General features: G+C 27.5%; 1 protein-coding gene across 2 annotated transcripts; it reads left to right on the top strand.

The window, feature by feature from the left end:
* On the top strand, positions 1-24,084 carry LOC111034840 (probable cation-transporting ATPase 13A3). Of its 2 annotated transcripts, XM_022316233.1 has the most exons (21): positions 531-546; positions 9,462-9,718; positions 12,174-12,400; positions 13,553-13,757; positions 15,388-15,460; positions 17,784-17,915; positions 18,227-18,360; positions 18,460-18,642; positions 18,859-19,047; positions 19,711-19,935; positions 20,023-20,112; positions 20,185-20,338; positions 20,405-20,532; positions 20,611-20,728; positions 21,109-21,257; positions 21,336-21,542; positions 21,613-21,819; positions 21,906-22,129; positions 23,439-23,590; positions 23,679-23,872; positions 23,971-24,084. In XM_022316233.1, exons 1-21 carry the CDS (start codon positions 531-533, stop codon positions 24,082-24,084), a joined length of 3,378 nt encoding a protein of 1,125 aa, XP_022171925.1. The 2 variants fall into 2 exon arrangements, with proteins under 2 accessions (XP_022171926.1, XP_022171925.1); XM_022316234.1 differs by lacking the exons at positions 23,439-23,590; positions 23,679-23,872; positions 23,971-24,084 and having other exon boundaries at positions 1-546; positions 21,613-21,823; positions 21,906-22,066.

Here is a 24,084-nt window from a genome sequence, read left to right as displayed (position 1 = left end):
ATTGCAGTCGCACGACATTGTGCACGATTGGCGGTCGGCGGTGCACCGACGAAAACGAAAACGTCGTCGTCGTCGTCGTCGTCCCTACGCATTTAGACCGAAAACGAAGACACGGCGGACGGTGAGCGTTTTTAATCGTATTAAAAAATTAAATACAACACACGCGCCGCTCGCATGCACACCGGAGATAAGCCGGCCTAACGTTGTTTATTTTATTCCGTTGCCGACCGTTACGCCGCCGCCGCCGCCGCCGCAATAATATCGGTTAAACCGTCGTGGCTCGACGGCGATAACGAGCGCAACGCCGCGTGTAAAAAGCAGTTCGATCGGCTGCGATCCGGGCAGTATTGCATGCACACGGTCGTGACGATGAACGTACACGAGGTCGGCCGGCCGTCCGTCCGATGACGATGACGACGACGACGACCGAATAGAATAATAATAATAATAATAATTTATCGTAAAAGCCGTCGCCGCCGAAAACTTAACCGACCGACTGACTGACCGACCGACAGCCAGTAGCAGCAGCCATGGTCCTGTGTTTTGGTAAGCATGTTTTTATATAATATTATACCGAGTACAGCTCGTTAGAACACCTAAAAATAATATTATATTTATGTAACTTAATATGCGATATTCGTTATTTTGGTATAATAATAATAGTAATAAATGTATATAATGTTCGTTATTTTGATATAACAATAATAATATGTTTTGCTGACGACACACGCTCGTGTGTCGTCGTTATCGTTATGCAAGTCAACGGCGGCAAAGACTTCGCGTGACGATTGCCACTTTTTTGGTACCCGCCTTGCGTACAACATGTACAACACCTATGACGTTATCGTCGATGACGAGCACGAATAAACTAAAAACGCTATCAAATAATTCGTATTTGCTGCTCGGAAGTCGATCGGCATTCGTCAGATCGTTCGATCCGATTCCATCATTCGATATTAGATCGGTTTTTGCTCGTTATAGGCATTTTATTATCGTTATATAGCCTTTGAAGTTTTAATATAATATTATTATGGTCACATGTATGGATACAACGCATCACGAAATAAATACAATTCGTACAACATGTCTAACCGCTCAGTAATCCAACTAATCGACAAAATAATAAATTGTTCTCAACCATCGGATCGTTTCTGTTCAGTAGGTCATTACACGTTTCACTTATTACATTACATTACGAGCTCTCGATGGAGTGCCTCGACGGTTATATTGCAGTCTACTACACATAATAGGCATACAAGCCGTGTGCGGGTGCATGGACGGGCATATTGTATTGGTATATAATATATTAATACACAGTTATGACTTGAGAGTAGTTACGAATAGGTATTTAATGAACTTATCAATGTCGTTAACTGTACCAATTACTCATAATTTCATAAAAGTTATTTTTATTAGCTTTTTGTTGGCTTCTACCGTAGACACCAAAGGTGTCAACGACTCAGTTTATAATGTGCAAGTGTAAACTAATCATAAATGCAATAAACTGACTTATTCCGAAAGCTGTATTGGGAAGTAGAGTAAACAAATTTAATGCACATAATTATAAATTTATTGACTTACAAAATTCTTATAAAACAATTTTATGGACTTATTGTTGTATACATTAGGCTTACAAATATAGAGTTGACACTAAAACATTGCATACCATTAGATAAATATTTGTTTATCTTTTCATATTTTATAATTGTATGTAAAAACACAACAAAATAAGTCTCTGTAAAACAAAATATGACCTGTATATTATGAAATATTAGACGGTTACATTTAAAGTTTTTACAGTTGATTTTAATATTAATATTTGTTTCATTTGAAAGAACTGTTGTTACTTGTTTTGTTTAAGTTGAACATATTTTTGTTATTGATTTGCGATATTATTTTATTTAAATTTCTTAATGTACAAAAATATGCAAGTGTATGCTGCTACTTTATTTATTTGGATAGGTACCTACGTTAGTTTATAGCTCGGTTTATAGTGAGAAACTCCACGTTGGCTGCTGCTAAACATTAATATCTTCAAGTGGTTAACACGTGTTAAATTAAATTAATGATGTGGGATTACATGGTGTACTATATATTACTACTTAGACACTTAGTACTCATATGCCTTCGCAGTAATTAAGAATTATGGTTATAATTAAGCTCGAGTTTAGAACTAAAGTTTCGGGAAATTTAAGACGAAAAAAATGTAGGCTTATAGATCATACAAAACAGTAAAAAATTTGTAACTTTTATAATGGATACAATATGGGATTGCGGTAACAAATTAACTATTAAAATATGTCGATTGAACTGATGCTGTTAAACAAATTGTATTGCCGTTAACTAAAAAACGGAAGTAAGGTTATCAAACTACGTTTTTTTGCATGATATTTATATTATATTATGAAGTTAAAACACACCTAACCTACCTGTCCCACCTACCTTATTCGTTCTTCATTGTCTTATGAAGTTATAATTTTTTTAATATTTTATAATATGAATTATCCTAGGAATTATCTAATATAGTATTATACACTATATACATTGTGTGATCATGACAATGTTCAATTTTTAGTCTTAAGGATAAATTTTATAAATGTTCAGACATTTGTATTCAAAAATTCAAGGTCTTGCCTTTTTTTGGTAAAATGCATTTACTATGTGTAATGAGTAAAGATCATTATTATTGGTAAAATTGTACTCGGTGAATTGGATAAAAATGTATTTTTCTTTGTTGTACTATTTTGTTTTATAATAACCAAATAACTGATTATTTTCGGACTTCTTTCTGAATAATCAACGAGCGTTTGATTAAACATTATCATAATTTGAACTGCAATCTTACATTTAAATACAACAAAACATTTTTATGGCTCACCCATAGAACAAAGTCCATTTGCGTATTGAATGATTACTACCTACTAGTTATTAAAGCAGAAGGCTAATTTGATTTATTGCTCTTATCTCAGTTTTATAATATATATTATATTATTATGTTGACAGAATATACGAAATACTAATGCGTAGACTTCATACATTTGATTAATCAAACACTAGCAAATCTCGACCATAAAACTATTATGAACAATGTAAACCACGTGTTCGATGAGGCATTGGTTTTAATAGTTGTTGTATTAATATTATTATCAAGGCTTGTTAAAATAATTAAATCATCGTATTTTAGATTCTAAGCGGAGTGATAAAATGTTGTATGATTTTTTTTGTCTTACGTAACCTTTAAAAGCGGTAAAATTGCTTCAATCTTAGCTTTGACTGTGGTTTTGGTAGCAAATTGTTGGTTACTTTAGGAAGTCCAAAGTAAGAAAAACGGGAATTTGCACGCAAAACAAGTCTTACACAAATTTGATTTTTATTTTCAGCAACATTTTCAAAATATTTTTGCCCTTTTAAACTATTCATAAGCATTTGAAATTATTTAGTTTTATTTTCTATAAAATATAATGATAAAAATGTTATAGTTTGTCTTAAAATTTGAAAAATTAAAACATGATTCCTCAGTTTTAATTAGAGAAATTTGAAAATATTAAAAATTTGTAGGTACAATTGTTTTTATATGTGTTTCTAGTCTAATTTTTGAATAAGTTCGTCAAAATCATGTAAGTGTATACAATTTAGCAAATTACTCATAACAAAATTAACTACTTATCGCATTATAATTGGGTATGTAATAAAATATCCTTAATATAGGTTGACAGACCGTCTCCACTCACGATCGTTTTTCATCGTATACAATGAGTTATCACTATTATCACTTATCATTGAATTCAAATTTAACACATCCATTACAATTTACAGTGACCTACTCAATTGTGAAGCACACTAATTGACAACCGGCTATTCAGCAGATCGACTTCGTCGGTTTCTTTTTTAGTATAAAGTTTTAAGCGAACTAAATTTGTATAGGTACTCAAATTAATGTATTGACCTCAGGCAATATTTAGTTTAGAAGTTTTATCCAATTAACAACGATATGAAATCATTTTTTTTTCATTCTTTTAATAAGTCGTAATAGTGAACATGTGAAATCTCAAATCAATACATAATAATATGTTTATCAGTTATTATAATTCTCCTTTGTCGGTTAACTGATACCTTAAATACCTATACCTAAGTGTACATAACACGATACCGAGAGTTCAACACCCAAAAAAGAAGGGATACTTTGAGTCAAAACAATGAGTTGTGTACTGTAGTAGTATCCACCCGATGATAAACAAAGAACTCTGTGAATGTGCTTCGTTTGGTTACTATAAATTCCATCATTATATGCTCAAAACATGATATTTCACCTCGAACCGGCACGGTCGTAACAAAATATATACAATGGGAATTTGCGAGCTTGTAAAATGAAACGTGTTTTGGAGGAGAACTACTTTTCGAGTTCAATTATTATTATATATATATTATATATATATATATTATATATATTATATATATTGTATATAATATCATAATATAACACTGTAACATAATATATAATACTATGTAGTATATGTTACATGTATAAATATTGTTAATTGTATGTGTACGTATCTTGTGGCACACTAACATTTATATAGGACACGGGCTAGTGAAACTTGGGTTTGTTTTTATGTGGATTGAGAAAATGAATCAGTCTGGGGCAAGTCGTCTTCGAATTGATAAAAACAAATTTCGTCACGAGATTCTTTCACAATAATAAATTTTTTGCCATATATGTATTTTTTATAATTATCATTTAGAAACTTAATATACATAATTTATAATTTATAGCAATAAAACAGAAATTATTTTTTTATCCATAAACGAATCACGAAGTTGTAAATTATATTTACCGGAAATAATAAAAACCATTACTTTTAGATTAATGAAGGCCGTGTAATCTAGGTTTATTTTTGGTGGTCCAAAATGTATTTGTTGCCTAGACTGGTAGAACTTTTTTCTCAAAAATATATCTTTTAATTATTTTTTTTATTACAATCAATTTTTTTTTTCATCACGAAATTGATTTTCCAACAAAATCTGATTTCCAGAAAAAATTACCATATGGTTTATTATACTTTTCCAAGTATAAAAATTGTAGTGAATAGATACAACAACAACAGAGTGTATAATTCTTATTGTTGGAAAAGTTGAATTTGTGTAATGCCAATTAGGTACGTATATTTAAGCGACCATGTCAGTGTTTTGATAGTATAATATGTTTATTTGTAAGTAATAATTTGTCATGGTCCGAAAAAGTATCAAAAAAGTCGTGTACCTATTGTGATTTGTGATATACACTAATAACGCTAATAATGTCTTTGTGCAACTATAGCATAATAGATCCACGTTAGGTAGGCACAATACAGTTCCACAGCGTACTACTGTCTTATTTTATATATTATATTATAATACATATGCTGGCAAAAAAAATATAATTTCGTTCTTCAAAACTATTATTCACAACTTTTATTGATAATTTATATCAATTATTTTACCATAATATTAGACCATATCTATAATACAATCATATAATTAAATGAATACTTACTATTTTTTTCGGCAACCTATATTCTTTTGGAATCAATAATATAGTTTTTGAGAGATCGGATTTACTTGGAAAAATAGTTTTTGGATCTTCATTAAATTGAACTACCTACGTTTTAAAGTGACATACATGAACTGACTATATTATATTTTTTTTTTTTTATGTAAATAATTATTTGCGTATCAATCGAAACGCTAATAAAATTACTAACTACTAACCGTACACACTTGAGTACTTATTTTATTATATTTATACTTATGAATGTTATGATCAATACTCACTGTATTTGAAGAAATACTAAAAAAAATAATTGCGTCTTACACAGTATTAGTTAAGTGTAGTAATAGAGTATTAGTGTACCTATATAATATTTCATTCATTTTTTTCAAGTATTTGTTTATGTATATAATATATTTATTATACATTGTAAGTACGTAGGTATATATGTATGTTTGTAACCATTTGAGGAAATCGGGTTATCTTTATAAATGCGTAAGAATCTATTGTGACATAAAAACAAAATAATCGATTTTGTTGATTAACTAGGTATTAGGCGTTTAATGGAAATTTCGTATACCTACTGTATACCAGTACTATGCTTGTAAATAAATAGAAGTCAATCAGTAAAAGCATTGTTTGTAAATACTATAGTATCAATGGTAGTAAGGTATAAATGTATGAGTGTATGATTTTATCAAATATCGCAAAGATAAGAACTAAAAACGAGAGTTTCAGTACATAGTTTAAAAACGTTGTATACGGGAATGTGTGGTACACTGGTACAGCTAGCATTACTGCAAATATTATAGGTAATTATTATAGATAGCCCATAATGTGTAAATACGGCGTGAGAAAGAACATTTATATAGTAATAACCAGCAAAGGATGACAACAATTTTCTTTTATTCCTCAAATTTCTGCTTAAGAAACATCTATAGTGTTACCCGGACCATCAGTGTGTATAGTTTAATAAAATTGTAAGACGTATTCGTTCGTACAAACGTTATAAAACGTAATTGGTTTTGATATAACCAGCTGTATAGTGTACTATAATAACAATATAATTGTATAATATTTAAAGATACATAAACCCTGATACTACGCTCGCCTGGGGTGTATAATTGTATTTATTAGGATTTAAAATTTTCATTGAATAAATTAATTAATTTTAGTGTCTGGTTTTATTTTACAGGGTGATTCACCAAGCATGCTCACCCCCATTGTTTCCTTCAATAATATATTTATTAAAATTCTGGTTTTTAAATTTTTTAAATATAGGTACTCAGATATTTTTTTCAAATTCTTGAATTTTTTTTTGTACTACTTAAGGAGTGTCGTGTGATGATATAAATTTCTGTTTTCAAATGAGACTCCTTTTTTTACTGTAAATTATTTAGTGATACATTTTTTTGAAAATTTTGATATACTTAATTCAAAATTCGAAGGAGTAATTTTATTGTTATTAAAATGTTTTTACTAAAAATAATCGTCCCCAAAAATGGTTTTACAAATAGATATAAAAATATATAATTGACTTAATATTGGAACTAGTATTCAATATACTTGGGCCATTTTTTTACAAATTATTAATGTTGTTTGATTAATGACTGACCTGTATGTAATATTGCAACTATATAAACAATAAACCATAAAATATTACAACTATTTAAAAATACTCGGGCCTGGGATGGGAAGATGATCTTATCGAAAACTAGGGCACACCGCGCAGCAAAAAGTATTTTATATTATACAAGATTATCAATGAACTACTAAATGAAAAAAGAAATGGCATCGTGTTATAAATTAAGGATATTGTTTTAGTTATTTGATTTATTTATATAATATGTAAAAGGTATTTTATTTTTCAAGTTTTTAAGATTTGTAAAGTTGTTAGTGCAAGTTATTCGCCACCAGCTAGTAGGTACTTATAAGTACCTCGGAAGTGCTGTAGTACATATTAATGAAAATATAGTAGAACTAGTTGTTAAATTTTGCCCGTGGCTGTTATGACTTTAGACAGGAGTGACCCTTTCTAATACAATAGATTTTTTTTATGAACATAAATTATTATTATTAACATTAAATTGTTATCTCGGTTATTTGGGTACTTGTTTAATGAACACCGTTTACATTAAGAATACTTAAAAATACATATACAATTTGGGTAACTGTTGGACACTGACTTGTACTATTCTACGACTGGGGCCCGGGGAACACTAGTTACTATCATTGGAAAATTACATACACGATCACAGACATACACGTTGCGCCATCTATTTGTGTTAAGGGCGTCGGAGCCGGTGCATTTTTAGTACAAAAACATGTCTTGCTGGACAAACTCTCACGGTCTGTAAAATAATAGGATTTTGTTATTTTTTTTATTATTTACAAAAGAGAACATATTTCAGGTTAGATCAAAGCCCAATTTCCAAAGATTATAATTGCAGAAGCTAAAATATGCGTTTGTACAATATTTGTTATTTTTCTAGCACATTTTTAAGTAAAATGATAATTCGGTCTTCGATCCGATCATCTTACAAACACAAACAAAATATCAACATTTGATTTATCGGTGAGGCGTGAGAGTTTTTCCTGTAGTGAAGTCATTTTTGTTGATATAATGCACAGTGTCAACCCCCCTAAATAGGCATCGGAATCGGGCAGTTATTTAGTGAAAAAGTATTATAATTAATGTAATAACTAAAATATAAAATACAATTTGTAAATTTTATAGAATTGCCGAAAATTTAAAAAACCGGAACCGACACCCTCACATAATATGTACCTAATACGTACTCTGTATTACATAATATTTTGATTTAAGTTATATTATTTCTAAAATTGATACCTGAAGGCCGAGGTACAGCATCTGAATTAAATTTATTACATTCACTTTTGAACTTCAAATAAATCAAATCTACTAAATACTAATCCAATAAAAAACTTCAAAAATTACAGCATAACGTAGTCATACAACTTCTTTCGGTATCAGTAGATTTTAAATGCTCTTCACAGGCTCTATTTAGATAATACATATGTACCTGTCTATTATTAATAGTCTGTAACAGACTGTCTGTTGTATTAACATATATATTTTTATATATTTGTCAAATTTTATTTTAAAATCTAAACTTGGGCCTAACTATACCTATAATTAATTACATTAATATTTAATCATTATTGTTAGTTATTGTTTACTGTTGTCACAAATATTCCTTAGAATGATTTTATAAATACTTAAATAGTTAATATCTGATTTTGATAGTACTTACGAGGGTATGTACTGTCCATTTTTTGGACTCGTAATCAGGAAAACAATAATAATATACTGTACCTGCCATATGGGTATATCATTAAAATATGTACCTACTATAGGACTTCGAGGACTTACATGTAGGGTATGTAATGTCTCCGTCTAACAAACGTTACACTATTACAACTTATTAAATATTTCAAAAATAAGTTTTGTGTTGTTAGCTTTTATTTTAGAGTTAGTTTATCTATTATAGACTTAGGTGTCTTGCCATATTGTACGTTTGTAATATAGTGATTATACATGGCACAAATGACATATGCAAAATAAATCTTTTTTTGCACAATTTTTGTTGGCAAAACAAGATTATTCAAATTTAATTTATTTTAATAATGCATGAAACTGAGTGTGGTAAAATGTATAGGCACAATAATTGAAATTATTCTTTAGTGTCTTATACACTTTATATTTCACGAATATAACTCTAATCTTACATAAATTATTTATTTTTATTTTCTTGTAAGAAATTATTAATTGTTATTATAACGTTTTTTACATTATTTTTTTACTGTTGTTTATTAAATTAGTATGTTTGCGCTGAGTAAAAATAATTATGTATTTACCCATAAATCATATTATCTTTCATTAACTATAATTACGTTTTGTTATTTATTTTAGGTTGCTGTTCTTCTCGTGGAGACTATTCACCAATAGATGATGGTTTGCCATCTCATCACATTAACAATTTAGATGTAGAATACATTGACATAAAATGTGGATATTCTTATAACCTATTAAAAAAAATAATATTTAATATAATTGCAATATGCATGCTTGGTGTGCCATACTTAGCCATTCATTGGTCAATCAAATTAAAATTATATCTGCTTATGACTCCTAGCCCATTATCAACTTCCGATGTTGTTCTCGTTAATGTAAGTATTTAAAACCAAATTTGTTATTTATACTTAGGTATATAGGGGTGCAACTTCAATTGCAAACTTTAGAACTCTTAATTATAACATTAAATAATATTTACGTATTATAATTATAGTTTTTCCAAGTCTTAATTATTATTCTTTTTTATGCATAACATGTTGTGACATTTTTTACTGATAAATATACATTTTATAGTTGAAAATAGAGTTTAATAAATTTTTTTTATAATCAGACTGTTGTTCAGTTGAAACTATTTTAAAATATAAAAATAATAATTTGCTAGAAATTATAGGAGATTATTTTCACATATCAAAATTAGCATATTAAAACTCTAAAATCTTGTTATTTTATCATTTAAACGATTATTAATATGTAAATATTAATTATATTATTAGCATACCAACATGTTTCATTTAATGAATTAGTAGAACCGTATTAAAGTATGGACACTGATCAGTATAATTACGTCATTAACTTGATTGAAAAAATAGTCTTTATTGGTAATATATACATATATACGTGATAGTTCTGATTGAATTGTATGTATGTACTTTTAGATTTTAAGGGAATTAATTAATTGGCCTTACAGTTATGATATTTTTCTATGTGTACATTTTTGACATCGTAGGTTATCTCTGTAGGTCGAAAGTCTTATCTAGATGTTTTAATATTTTGAAAAGAACATTTTTAATGAGTTTTATCGTAGTCGAAGAGCAAGAACAAATTTACAATTTAAATGTAAGATCTTGACATTGCTGAAAATTTGTCTTTAGTTCTCTTCTTGGCTCCCGCTTAAAATTTCTTCTGGCATATCAGTATAATATTATGATCAGTGTTTTTAAAAATATTAAGTTTCATAGTAAGTAAAACTATGATATTACATTAGTGACCTCTATCTTGTGTGGAATGACATTCGACGAGTACCTATTTATATTTTATTTTACATTTTTATTTTTTACATAATTGAGTAATAGGGACGTATAAATCTAAAACCCATCCATGTTTCTAAAAATTAAATTGAAGACTGCATTTTAATCTGATTTGACCATTATTTTACATTTTTTATCTGCAGGGCTAACTGCAAATAAATAATACATAATCTGTACATGTTATACTAATGTCTAATTGTCTACATCACTTCATATATATGTAATTATTAATAACTAATTATATTGGGTACCTAATTAAAATGATGTATATAAGGATAAGCCATAACTGTTTCGTAGATATTTTTGGTCACTTGGCGTTCTTATAAAAAAAATATACACTATTTAAACTAAACCGAACACTATTTTAAAATAAGTTCAAAATCCAACTGATTTAAAATACTATTATAATACACTTAAGGCCTTAGGTAACCAAATACTATTACTACTTGTGTATTTTAATTCCTTGCAGCCTAGTGCTGTGGTGTAAATATTTGAGTAAAAGTATCTCAATAATACTTTTGTCACTATTGAATTGTTTCATGATTTAATAAGCCGGTTACATTTTAAATAATTTCATTCCAATACATATCATAAAAATTAATGCTCATTCATTAATACCCATTTCATGTAAGCTTGCTGCAGTGCTGTAACATGTATAGCCTTATAGGTATATCGAATTCATAATTAAATAGGTGGTTGATCATCGTAGCAAACGACATGGGAATTAATATTTTACCTACTGAATATGCATATTTTGTATTTAGAAACTATTAGAAATTCAGCTATGTAGCTTTGGGGGAAAAAATAACTGTAGTTAAATCTGTTGTTTACACATTATTATATAATGATTATTTTATTCTTCAATGAATAACCGGTCGGTTAGTATAATATCCGGTTTTCCTCCACCGACCATCGCCCTTTTTATTCCTTTTGCCCACTTGTCGGGGTTTCTTTAAAGACACCCGTGGAATGTCTAAATGAGCTACTTGAGTCTTCTCACCGAGTTTAATGGATGCCATGAGAGAGACGTGTTCTTTTAGAAAACCTGTACATAGTACCTACCTAATGTATAGTATGTACCTACTCTGGGCGTAATATAATATTCAATAAGTCATTATTTTTTAAACATTCATGCTGTCTACTTATATGGTTATATTATGTTTTTAATTTTTAAACAAATTGAAAGGGATTCGATTATTAAGTAAATTGTATTATGTGCATAATTTAGAAATGTTTATTAATAATCGAATTATGGCCATACAAAACAATGAGTACCTATTCTAAGTTAAAATAATTGCATTAGAATAAGTAAATATAGCTTTCTAATATATAATGATTTCAGATTTTATATTATATGTACCGCAGAATCCATTTCACAGTGAAACAGTGATTTTTCTCAAAATATTATTACTACCTATTTAAATGTAATCAATTTCCAAATTATATTTATCATAAAATTGAATAGGCTCTTTGCTTCAATATCATTTTATTATTATTGTTGATACGTATTTATTATTTAAAGGACGCGAATAACAGCGATGCCATGTACGATGTACACACTTCAATAATAAAAGACTCAAACGGAGAAAGGAAAACCGTAAGATATTTTAAACATCAATTACTAAAATATATATGGGATGAGAATGAAAATGTATTCAAATTTCTACAAGGTCTTGATAATGGAACAACTACACTATCAAATTTGTTAGAAAAGTGTCACGGTCTCACTACTGATGAATATACAAACCAGTATGTATAACACCTAACTATTATTACCCACCCCCTTTTATTATTTATCAAGTGTATAAACAATTGAGCTCAGACAATTTTTTTACCAAGCTCAGAATTGTAATTCGAAGTTATAACATGTAAATATGTAATTAATTTTTTTTATGAACATATATGCACTATAGATAAATATAGGTACCCACAATATTAATCAGTCACGATTACACGCCCACATCTAACTAAATTTCATGTAAAAAAACATAATTTAAATTTTAAAATCCTGTGAATTATCATTCATCGTGTAATTAATCATTCACGGAACACGTAATATGTATGTGTATGTTTACATGTTACATTCTATCGAGACTTTAATATTTCCATAAAATAAATAATCGTATCCTATTATAATATCTGTATTTATTTCTGGAAATCTGAGTGTAACTTTTGAAAAACGTATTAATTGTTCACATTTGTTGGTGTTAACAATACTAATTTTGCACATCACCAATGTGGCAACGTCAAAATAATTGTCATCAATTAAATAACATTAAATAACATTAAATAACATTTGCATTCATAAAAAACAATTTACTGTTCGTTATTATTTAAGTATAATATCATACTATAGTGTAAGAACATTCAGTACCTATATCTACGATAATTTATAAACTTCGACGGAGGCCAAATAAATGCTTATATTATAATCTTATAACAGGCATTAAAATACCAAATATTTTGTAGGTACTTCAGCTATTAAGGCCTAAGGGTGATATCGAAAATTGGATAACTACAATTGGATATCGACTTTAACCAAATTACTAATATTAACCGTGGTAGTACATTGTATACACGTCATACGTTCTAATATGGAGTAAGGGAATGCAAGAATTAAAAATCACTTACAAGTGATTCCCAAACCATTTAAACATTTTTTTATAACCTTCAATTTTACTAAGTTAATCAATTTGTTGTGTTATCTTTATTTTTAAATAAATTATTTTCATATTTTTATAAAAAAAATAAAAACTAATAACTATTATAATACGTTTTATTTGGGTATATAATTCATAATTTTGACATTACAATACGCATGATAATTATTTTATGTTTTTTTGTAACTGTTTTAAAGTAAGTACCTATAAACACATTTAAAAAAATTCAATTTGTATTTAGATTAGAACTTTTTGGCAAGAATGAAGTGATCGTAGAAGTATATTCTTACTGGAAATTGTTTTTTGCTGAAGTGCTGAATCCATTTTACGTGTTCCAAATATTTAGTATATGCCTATGGTTTTTTGATGACTATGAATATTATGGTTTATGTGTATTGGTCAGTTCAGCTTTTTCTATTGGCACTTCATTATATCAACTGAAAGAGGTTTGGATATTTTGTATTCCCTTGTAGTCTATTGTTGAATTTTGTGCAACTCAAACTATAACATAATAATGATTAACTATACTCGAATATATCATAAGGACGTTTTTGTTTTAAGGACACAATTGTTTGTCAATCATAATGCATAACATCGGAATACGGTCTTATGCTTTGGGTACCTATATTATAATTACTGTATTTTTATATGATATATTGTAGCTACTATTTTCCCCCCTTTAACATTTACTTTAAAATATACAATTCATATATAACTTAGTACTTACTAGTTACTATACAATTAAATAATTATTATATGAATTGATTTTTTTATACATCTATTTTTTTTTTTTTTTTTGAGGGGGGATGGTTTTTGTAGGTACATTCCGCCCGAAAAATGTTTTTGCTTTAGACTCAAGGACGTAGTGTACTCAAAACAAACACCTCATAATTCTTAACGAAACTCTTTTTCTATCCGATATTTCCAATTATTAGGTCCACAATATTGTAGTGAAAGGTGATAACTGATAAGATAATATGTCATGATTGGCGATTGTCGTCTGATACGATTGTTCCGTGTTCGAAAATTTTGAACTTCCAAATACTGCATAACATTTCGCGTCGCGAACAGTACGGTCGCGTCTTACCGTCACGGAAAGCTTAGTTTAAAAATATTTATTTTTCCAGGTGGAATTTACAATCTCCCATTTTTTTACCAAGATACCACGCATGTACATATGTACATATATAAATTCGATTATACTGCATTCATACAGGATGTCTTACAATTTTTTCATACCCACCTAAGTACCTATTATGTACATAATATACATCAGTGGCGTAGTCATGATTTTGTTTTGCCCCCCTCCAAGGAGGTGATAATTTATTGCATAGCGAACGCTTAATTTAGGATCCCTCGCAAGTTTTATATGCTATGTGGGTATAACACTTTTTTACTTTTACAGCAATACTTTCTTTAAAATTTACAATTTTAATACATGATAACGTCTCACTTTATTCATTCACAAGACACTGAAAGCATTTAAAAATTTTCCCGACATTTCGGGGAGGGCTGAAACCCTTTCAAACCCACCTGGCTCACCACTAATTACAATTATATTCTCCTGTATTTCTGTAATGTGTACAACTCCTGCCAAACCTTTAAATATTATACGACCATAATATTAAATATTAGTACATTGTTATTGTCATTACGATTATAACCATTATAAACAAGAGTTTAATGTTTATAACCTGGTTTAATATTGTTGACAAATAAGACTTCTATAACTAAGACACAAATTCGTACTAAATTATACTACAAAATATGATCTTTTTGTATAGGTAATAATGTATTATGATTTATTTGATATTCACTTATTATATTTGAAATATAATTTCTCCAACTTCGATTTTTGTTTATTAATTTTGCTTTCAATTTTAAATTGATTACATATAAACGTTATATAGTCTATTACTTTAACCTCTACCTATCTTTAATAATTTACCCAGAATAATGAGGTGCTTTGAGTGATAAATATGTCCAATATATCTGTTTATAGTTTGGGTTCCACAATTTTTCAATGATAAATTAAAATTAATATTTGATTCTAAATATCGAATGAATATATTTCAGCAAAGTCGATCACTTAAAGAAACTGTAGATACTTATAATAATGACATTTACACTGTCCTAAGAAGAGACGAGGGTAAGTTTATTCAATAATTAAGTATAGAGTGTTTGTAAAAATTGTAATTCTACAGTTGGAATTTTGTCAACAACTATTGCTATGCATAGTACTGTATTGTCAGTGTACTTTTTCACAAAAAACTACTCATAATTTTTTTAAATTTAATTTTCAACCCAACAATTCTACATAATTTAAAGGGTATAATATTTTTGTGATTAGGTACATAATTTTAAAGTAGATTTCATTATAACTGAATTAAAAGATACAAATTGCATGATCATTTTGGCTAGGCCGTTTTCAAAGAAAAACGTACCCTTCCTTTTTCTTCCGATTCACTTTTCGACCGAAATCATATTCTTTTGTTTTTCGGCCAGCACAAAAATTTGATTTATACTTTACGTCATACATATCAAAAATTATTATTAAAACCGATCGGTCGCAGAGTTGGACTGTGATGGCAACTACTATTTATAGGTATATGTATTATGTACCAAATATACAACTTATACTTTTAATCATTTTATTTGTTTATATATTAAACACATTAATATTATATTTAATAAACATTAACAACAATTCTATATTATTATAATTATTATAATTATTATTATTTATTTATATATTTTACATATGTTTAGAACTTATATTTTAAGTGGTTTTCTATACCTAAGTTGCTAAGTATAACATACAGAGTACAGACATAAAGTATAAAGTATTAACTATTATTAAACTTTTTGTTTTGGTTGAAAAAGGAATCAACCTTTTTTAAATTTAGTCGAAAAAGGAAGGTATGTTTTTGGTCGATAACGGTCATGCCCGATATTGTAGTTTGGGCTTTTACAAACGAAAAGTGGTAAATCTTAGAGTAAAAAATCTATAATGGCACGAGTCCAAAATAAAAAAAAATTTACAAAAGATTAATTGTCCAAATCAAATTTGTCAAAGTAAAATTAGTATTTCGAAAATGTCTATAATTAGCTCGAAGAGAATAACACTATTGTTGAATTATACCATGTTTAGAAAACGATAAAATTAAAATGTTGTGAATATTTCATGTTTCTTCAATAGCAGTTTTTCGTTTTTAAATTACAACAAAATAAGAATATCGTCAGGTATATCCAATGTCGGAAATATTTGAACTTAAAACTCTCATAAAAACTGAATATAACTCCCCTAAACTTTTATTTTGTTAAATGAAGAAATCTATGAGAAATCTTGTATTATATTTGCAAATCTTCAGCCATAAAATTAAAAATTTGTATACATTTCTAACTCATCATAATTTTTCAAATTTTCTTGATTTTGTTGAATTGTGTCAAAATTCCAACTTTAAACGCATATAAAATAATGATGTGACTATACATTTTTGTTTGGCATATATGAACAACGTATGGGGAAACTTTAAACATTTTTCATACTTTTGATTACCTAATCAACAATTTTTATCAAGATTCAATAAATATTGGAAAAAAAAAATGAAAAATACTAGTAATTTTCAATTTTGACCTAAAATACCAAGAAACCACCCTCAAAGTTGAAAATCGAAGCATTTTTCCACAATAAATCATATTTTCATAGACAAATAAAATTCATACAAAATTGTAAAATCCATACATTCATCACTCTACTCAGAATCTAAAAATATTATAAACAAAATCTGAACAAATTAAATAGAAAAATAGAAAACTATTAGGTACAATATGTAATATTATTTATCATTACATACTCGAGGGGATTGACTGCCATGGCATCGAAAATTGCTAAGACCAAATCAAAAAAAAAAAAATACCTATCTACATAATTAAAAATCGTTAGTAGTTTTATGTTTGTTATAGGTACTACAATAACGCAACATAGGTTTATAATTTGTATTGCATCAATATTATTTCATATTTATTAATAAAATAAGTAAGTTTAAATATGATACCTAGGTAGTGTTTAAAATTTAAATTTCATCGTATTTCGATTCTTTTTTTACTAAGTTGTTTACCATATCAGATTGTTTCTCCTAAGATTTACCATTTCTTGTTCATAACAGCCTGAACTAAAATAAATAATGTATTTATTATAATCAGAGTTTGACCAAGGTAATTTGTATATCTTGTAGTTCATCAAGGTAAATTGTTACTACTTTTAAAAGTGCAAATACATTTACCACAATTATAATAAACAGTTATAAATATCAATAACTATTGTTAGTCACCTATAATCACTTAACTTTGAATTATTCATTTATCAATTTATTCACTAATGAATAATAATTACTATAAAATATTTTTTGTGTATACTTTATAAATTATTTGATTTATACATTTAAATGTTATTTTTCTTTTGTGTATAGAAAATGTAAAAGTAAAAGCTCAATATTTAGTACCTGGAGATGTAATTATAATACCACCAGGAGGTTGCAATATAGCTTGTGATGCTTTATTATTATCTGGTAATTGTATTGTGGATGAAAGTCTTTTAACAGGTTTGTATTTGCATTAAAATAATGTTATAAGCACTATAAAAGTTTTTTGGCAAGCTTAACAGTTTCTAGTACATTACCATAAGTTTCTAAAATAAAATGTTATAACTTATAAGCATAAAAAAACATATTATGTTAGACATATTGTCAAACATATTGTTTTTATTTGATCATATAATATATTAATAATATTACTTATTTGCCATAGATATTGAATGGGATGAGTGTTACTTAATACTTTAAACTTTTATGGATTTTATCGAAATATATACTCTAAAGGTTGTAACACTTATACTGAGAATATTGTGTTTTAGGAGAAAGTGAGCCAATAACGAAAAGCCCTCCTTCGTCAATTGAAGAATTTTGCTACAGCAGTTCTTCGCATAAACATCACACATTGTACTGCGGTACCAGGATTTTACAATCAAGATTTTACGCTGGGGCTCAAGTATGGGAAATGACACAAATTATTTTTGAAAGATTATTGACCATTTGTTCACTTGCCTTGTACATAATGAAAATATAATAATACTAATTCAATTTATAGGTGTTGGCTCTGGTGGTTAGGACTGGAAGTTCTACGGCTAAAGGGAATTTGATACGGTCAATTATGTTTCCAAAAGATATGGATTTCGAGTTTTATTTGGATTCCATAAAATTTGTTATAATCATGTTTGTCGTTGCTACCATTGGAATGCTTTACTGTGCCTACTTGTATGTTATAAGAGAAGTATGTATTTATTGATGTTTCTCAGAATTTTAATTGAATAAATCACTAAATTAGTACACTCTTAATATTAGAGTAGTGATGACACTAGTTTTTGTTTTATTTTATTATATTCACATGCAATATACATTTGTGTTATTCTTCAAAATATATAAGTACAGTGTTAATAGTTAAATAAATGTAATATTAAAGTACCTATCATTTTTTTTTTTGTCATAGGCTTCTACAGAGTACATAATCATAAGAAGTCTGGACATTTACACTGTGGTTGTCCCCCCTGCATTGCCAGCTGCAATGACAATTGGTATTGTGCATTCTATGAAACGACTAAAACGCCTTAAAATATACTGCACATGTCAGACCCGTATTAATGTTGCTGGTAAAATAAAACTTGTTTGTTTTGATAAGGTAAGCTTTTTAAATAAACAATTACAATTTATTCGAATGTGGTTTGATTATATAAGTCATAGACTCATAGCTATAAATTTGCTTTGTTGTTAAAAAAAGTAAAACAAGTTTATAAGCTTATCATATTTATGTTATTAATATGAAATTCAAAGTGAAAAAAAATTGAGTAGAGCTCAAATCACTATTTTTTTTTAAAAAAACAAAAAAATTAAAATATTTTATTGTTTACACAATTTTTTTTATAAAGTTATTTCACATCCTTGGAAGTTACGAGTAATCCTTTATTATTAAATAAAAGAATAAATAATTGGCTTAACAAATATCTAATTAAAAGTAAATATTTAATCAATTGAATAAAATACAATACATTTTATAAAATTGAATATGTTACATTTTGGATAAAAATAGTAAATGTAGGCTGCAGCATAACTTTACACGTCTAGGCTGTATTCATAAATTATTTTAGATGAAAGTAAAAATGCAATTATTCTTGATAATTTTTGGATAAACCAAAGTGTTAAGTTCATAATTTTTTATTTTTTTTAGTACAATAATTGTTATTGACATTGTAACCTGTTTTATTTTAATAGAATTGTTTTAGATTATTTAATATTTTTGTGTTATATAAATATAATGATTACCTAGACAACCAATGTATTTTAGACTGGTACACTGACCGAAGACGGATTGCACTTTTTTGGCCTATTGCCTTATGATGGCTTGCAATCGACTACAAATATTTATAATAATTTAGTTAAAGACTTATCACAAATAGATGTCAGATCACCAATAATAGCTACAATGGCATCTTGTCACTCATTAACTCACATCAATGGGTCACTAGCAGGAGATCCATTAGATTTGAGCATGTTTAATTCAACTGATTGGGTAAAACATACTTTACAATTAACTCTTGTATAGTTTAATAATATTAGTTATTATATATTTATAATTTTAATATTTATTATATTTTAGGAATTGGAAGAGCCTGGTGCAGATAGCTCAAGATTTGATAGTTTATTACCTTCAATAGTAAGACCATCTAAAAAAATATACACGGGTGAAGTAAGAAAATGTCAAAGTATTGATTTTTTTATAATTTTTTTAAACTATTAAATAAATATTTTAATTCAATAGTCACCAATTGAAATCGGTATCGTACATCAATTTCCTTTTAATTCGAAAACGCAAAGTATGTGTGTAATTGGTCAAGTATTTGGTACTCGGCGTTACACAGCATACTGTAAAGGTGCTCCAGAAAAGATTATCCAAAACTGTTTGAAAGAAACAAGTAATTTAAAAAGAATTAATTTTTAATTTCATTATAATTTATAATGTGTTTCTTTTCTTCTTTTAGTTCCCACAAATATTTTTTCTGTTTTGGAAGAATTTGGTTCATCTGGATATCGAGTATTAGCATTGGCATACAAAGATTTACCAAAAAAAGTGAACTGGAAATCGTTATACCACCTTAAATTAGAAAATGTAAATCATTGAATATTTCTGCTATTTATTTGATATAAAATTTAGATAATGTTTATAACTACAAATATATTTTTAAAGGTTCAATGTGATTTAATTTTTCTTGGATTTCTTGTTATGCAAAATAAACTTAAACCACAATCTTCTAATATAGTTCAACAATTGAGAACAGCGAACATAAAATGTGTTATGGTCACAGGTAAGCATATGTATACAGTTGAGTAGATATAAAACTTATTTTAAAAAAAGTATTGTACAAAATTAAGAAACCGATTTTTACATAGAGCAGTAGTTTTATATTTAAAAATGATCCTCATAAATTAATGCATTTGATAAACAGCATTGTGTAAAACTTACAATCTAGTCTAATCAAATATCAAAAACATTTAAGATTCTGCTTAAAATTATAATTACTTATCATTTTTACTATGTACCCACTTCTAATTTTGTTTTATTTATTAATTCATATAATATTCAATTAAATATGTAAATTAGTTTACTTTGAACTTTTTTAAATTACATTTATTAATTTTCTAAAAGAATATTATAATGTTGTATAAATTTATATTTTTTTTCCAGGTGATAATTTATACACTGGATTAAGTGTAGCAAGAGAGTGTTCTATGATTCCATCTAATATAAATATTGCAGTACTAACAGCAACACCTAGCACCGAACTAACTAAAGCAGAAATCAAACTTGAGCCTACTTTAGGGCATACCTTAGATGTAATTACTCAAAATAGTGAAAACTTTAATTATTTTTATTGATTTTTCTTTAAAAAATTGTGATGTGTTTATTAATAGATACAAGATGAAAAGTTATGTTATGCAATCGACGGAAGGTCGTGGTCTGTTTTGGAGTCAGATTATCCGAGTTGGTTACCTTATGTTGTCTCTAAAGGTCTTGTATTTGGACGGATGTTACCAGAGCAAAAAGTGAAACTTGTGGAGTATTTTCAAAGTATGGGCTATGTGACAGCGATGTGTGGAGATGGAGCAAACGATGCTGGGGTATGGTTTAACGTTTTATCAAATGAATATATGAAAAATATTAATATCAATCATTGTTTATACTTTATAGGCATTAAAAGTGGCTCATGTTGGCATATCACTTTCACAAGCTGAAGCGTCCATAGCAGCCCCATTTACTTCTCAAATAACAAACGTATCATGCGTAACTAAAATAATACGAGAAGGACGATGTGCTCTGGTTACCAGTTTTGGAATATTTAAATATATGACATGCTACAGTTTAATACAGTTTATTACATTAGTTTTACTTTATAGTGTAGGTACAAAAATCATTATTGTTTACAAAATATTGAGTTGATATTTTCCTATATATAATAACATAATTTTTTTTTGTATTTTCAGAAAGGTATAATGTTGGGAAATTTCCAATTCTTATACTTTGATTTTATTCTCACTACATCATTAGCTATTGTAATGGGTGATATCGAACCTACTGACAAAGTTCATCCTCACCGTCCTTTGTCTAAAATTTTGACTGCCAAAAACTTAATACCACTATTTTTGCAATTGTTGGTTTGTGCTTTGATACAAATAGGGTCACTTTATTACCTAGAACTACAAGATTGGCAAGTATTTTTATATTGTATTTTAATTAAAAAAATCATTTGATTACCTACTTAAACTGATTCAGGTTAATAAATGTTTATTGAAAACTTAAATATAACAAAATGTTCACTGTCAATACCCGTTTGCTTAAAAAATGTATTATGCTTATGAATTACTTATTACATTTAATTGAAAAAGAATACATTTTTAAAAATTTGTATAAATGTTTCATAAAATATGATGATCACAGAAAATTGGTAAAAGTCCTCATACTCTAATAATGTGTAAAACACTTGTACAGTAGTTGTTTTGCAATTGTGTTTGTCTATGTAGTGCAACTTTCATTGTTTGGTGGTCAAGGGTGTCTCAAGTCTGATGGTTTAAAAAATGAACTACTGAAAGGTGTAAATGTCCTCTACCAAACATATTGTCAATATGATCCACTTCATCTGGGGAAGTACCATAATTGGATCTCCTTGTAAATAAATAAATAATATTTAACAATGCATATTTTCATAAAAAAGTATTTTTTTAAAAGTGCTTACATTTTTTGATTTTCACAATTAAGTTGATAACTTATTATATCTAGCTTAGTAATATGAAACAAACAAATTTGTAAAAAAAATATTTATGATAACTTATTATAATTTATTATATTCCAATTATGATTCGATTTTTGATCATTGAAATTATAATTAATTTGTTTTTGTTTTAATAATTTAACACACGGTCATGTACTAGTTTTTAAAAATCATATTATTGACTATTGTTTAATTTTTAATCATTTCCTGTTATCGATATAATCATAATTGACTTTCAAAACTATTTTAGTCTAAATTAAATAAAAATTTATTATTCTTAGTGTTAAATATTTGTGGTTGGTAATTGATAGAATCTTCTATTGGAACTTAAGTTTAACTAGAAAAGTTAAGAGCGTTTATTTCTTTGAAAATATATTATAATGTACACGTAGTTGATAAAAATGAATATTCTGTTTACAATTTAGAACTACATTACAATATTTTATAACATTGAAGTACATTATCCATAATAATTGTTATTCTCAATTGAATAATGTAATACCTATATACTCATACATAGGTACTTAAATTATTAATTAGTGCAGTGGCGAAATTCAGGATCTTCTTAAGGGGTGGGAGGGGGTGTAAAATTATTAATATAGATGTGTAATGAATTATTCATTTAATATCACTATTATAGTGATATGTATAATGTATTTGCTATACTGCCTATATTACTTTATAAAACAATCTAATTTTCTTGATAACTGTGCCATTTTTATTTTTTATTTTTATTTATTTTTTATAGGTTTATTCCTACAAGGCCTGCATGGTCTGACAATGATGTAATTTCATGTTGGGAAAATACTACATTGTTTTTAACCAGTTCATATCAATACATTATTTTAGCATTTGTATTAAACAAGGGATATCCTCATCGAAAACCATTTTACAAAAATCGTAAGCATAATTTAATTAAACATGCTTAGAACAACTCACATTTTATTTTTTTATTCCATATATTAAATTGTTTAATACATTTTTATAGTGTCATTCACAATTGTCATTGTAATATTGACTTTATTTACGCTGATGTTACAAACAACTAGATACTCTACGTTTACAGACATATTCGACATGGTCAATCTGAAAAATTCACCCTATGAAAAAGAACAGCGGATTTTTCTTATTACTCTACTTGCTTTTCCTGTTTTAAATCTTTACCTGGCTATCAATATCGAGGTAAATATTTATTGCATAACATTTCTTTAAGTCTATTATAAAAATATAGTTATACAGTTGTTTTAATTGTATTCTTTAATTTGTTCTATTTTTTCAAGGCGTTTGCTGAGTCGACTTTAATGAAAAAAATACTAAGCACCATCAGACAGAAAAAACAGCCTAAAAATCCGTATAACCAGCTGATTGCTAGTCAGCCTAACATATTAATATAA

Source organism: Myzus persicae, unplaced genomic scaffold (assembly GCF_001856785.1).
Source record: "Myzus persicae strain clone G006 unplaced genomic scaffold, MPER_G0061.0, whole genome shotgun sequence".
NCBI lineage: Eukaryota > Metazoa > Arthropoda > Insecta > Hemiptera > Aphididae > Myzus > Myzus persicae.
The sequence above is the reverse complement of the archived record's forward strand: the minus strand, read 5'-3'. Positions and strand labels throughout refer to the sequence as shown.

Bases quoted from the DNA above. Each gene is read 5' to 3' on its own strand.
- LOC111034840 (XM_022316233.1), top strand. The intron at 18,643-18,858 runs GTATGTATTTAT...TTTTTGTCATAG, and splicing joins ACTTGTATGTTATAAGAGAA to GCTTCTACAGAGTACATAAT. The intron at 20,533-20,610 runs GTAAATCATTGA...ATATTTTTAAAG, and splicing joins ACCACCTTAAATTAGAAAAT to GTTCAATGTGATTTAATTTT.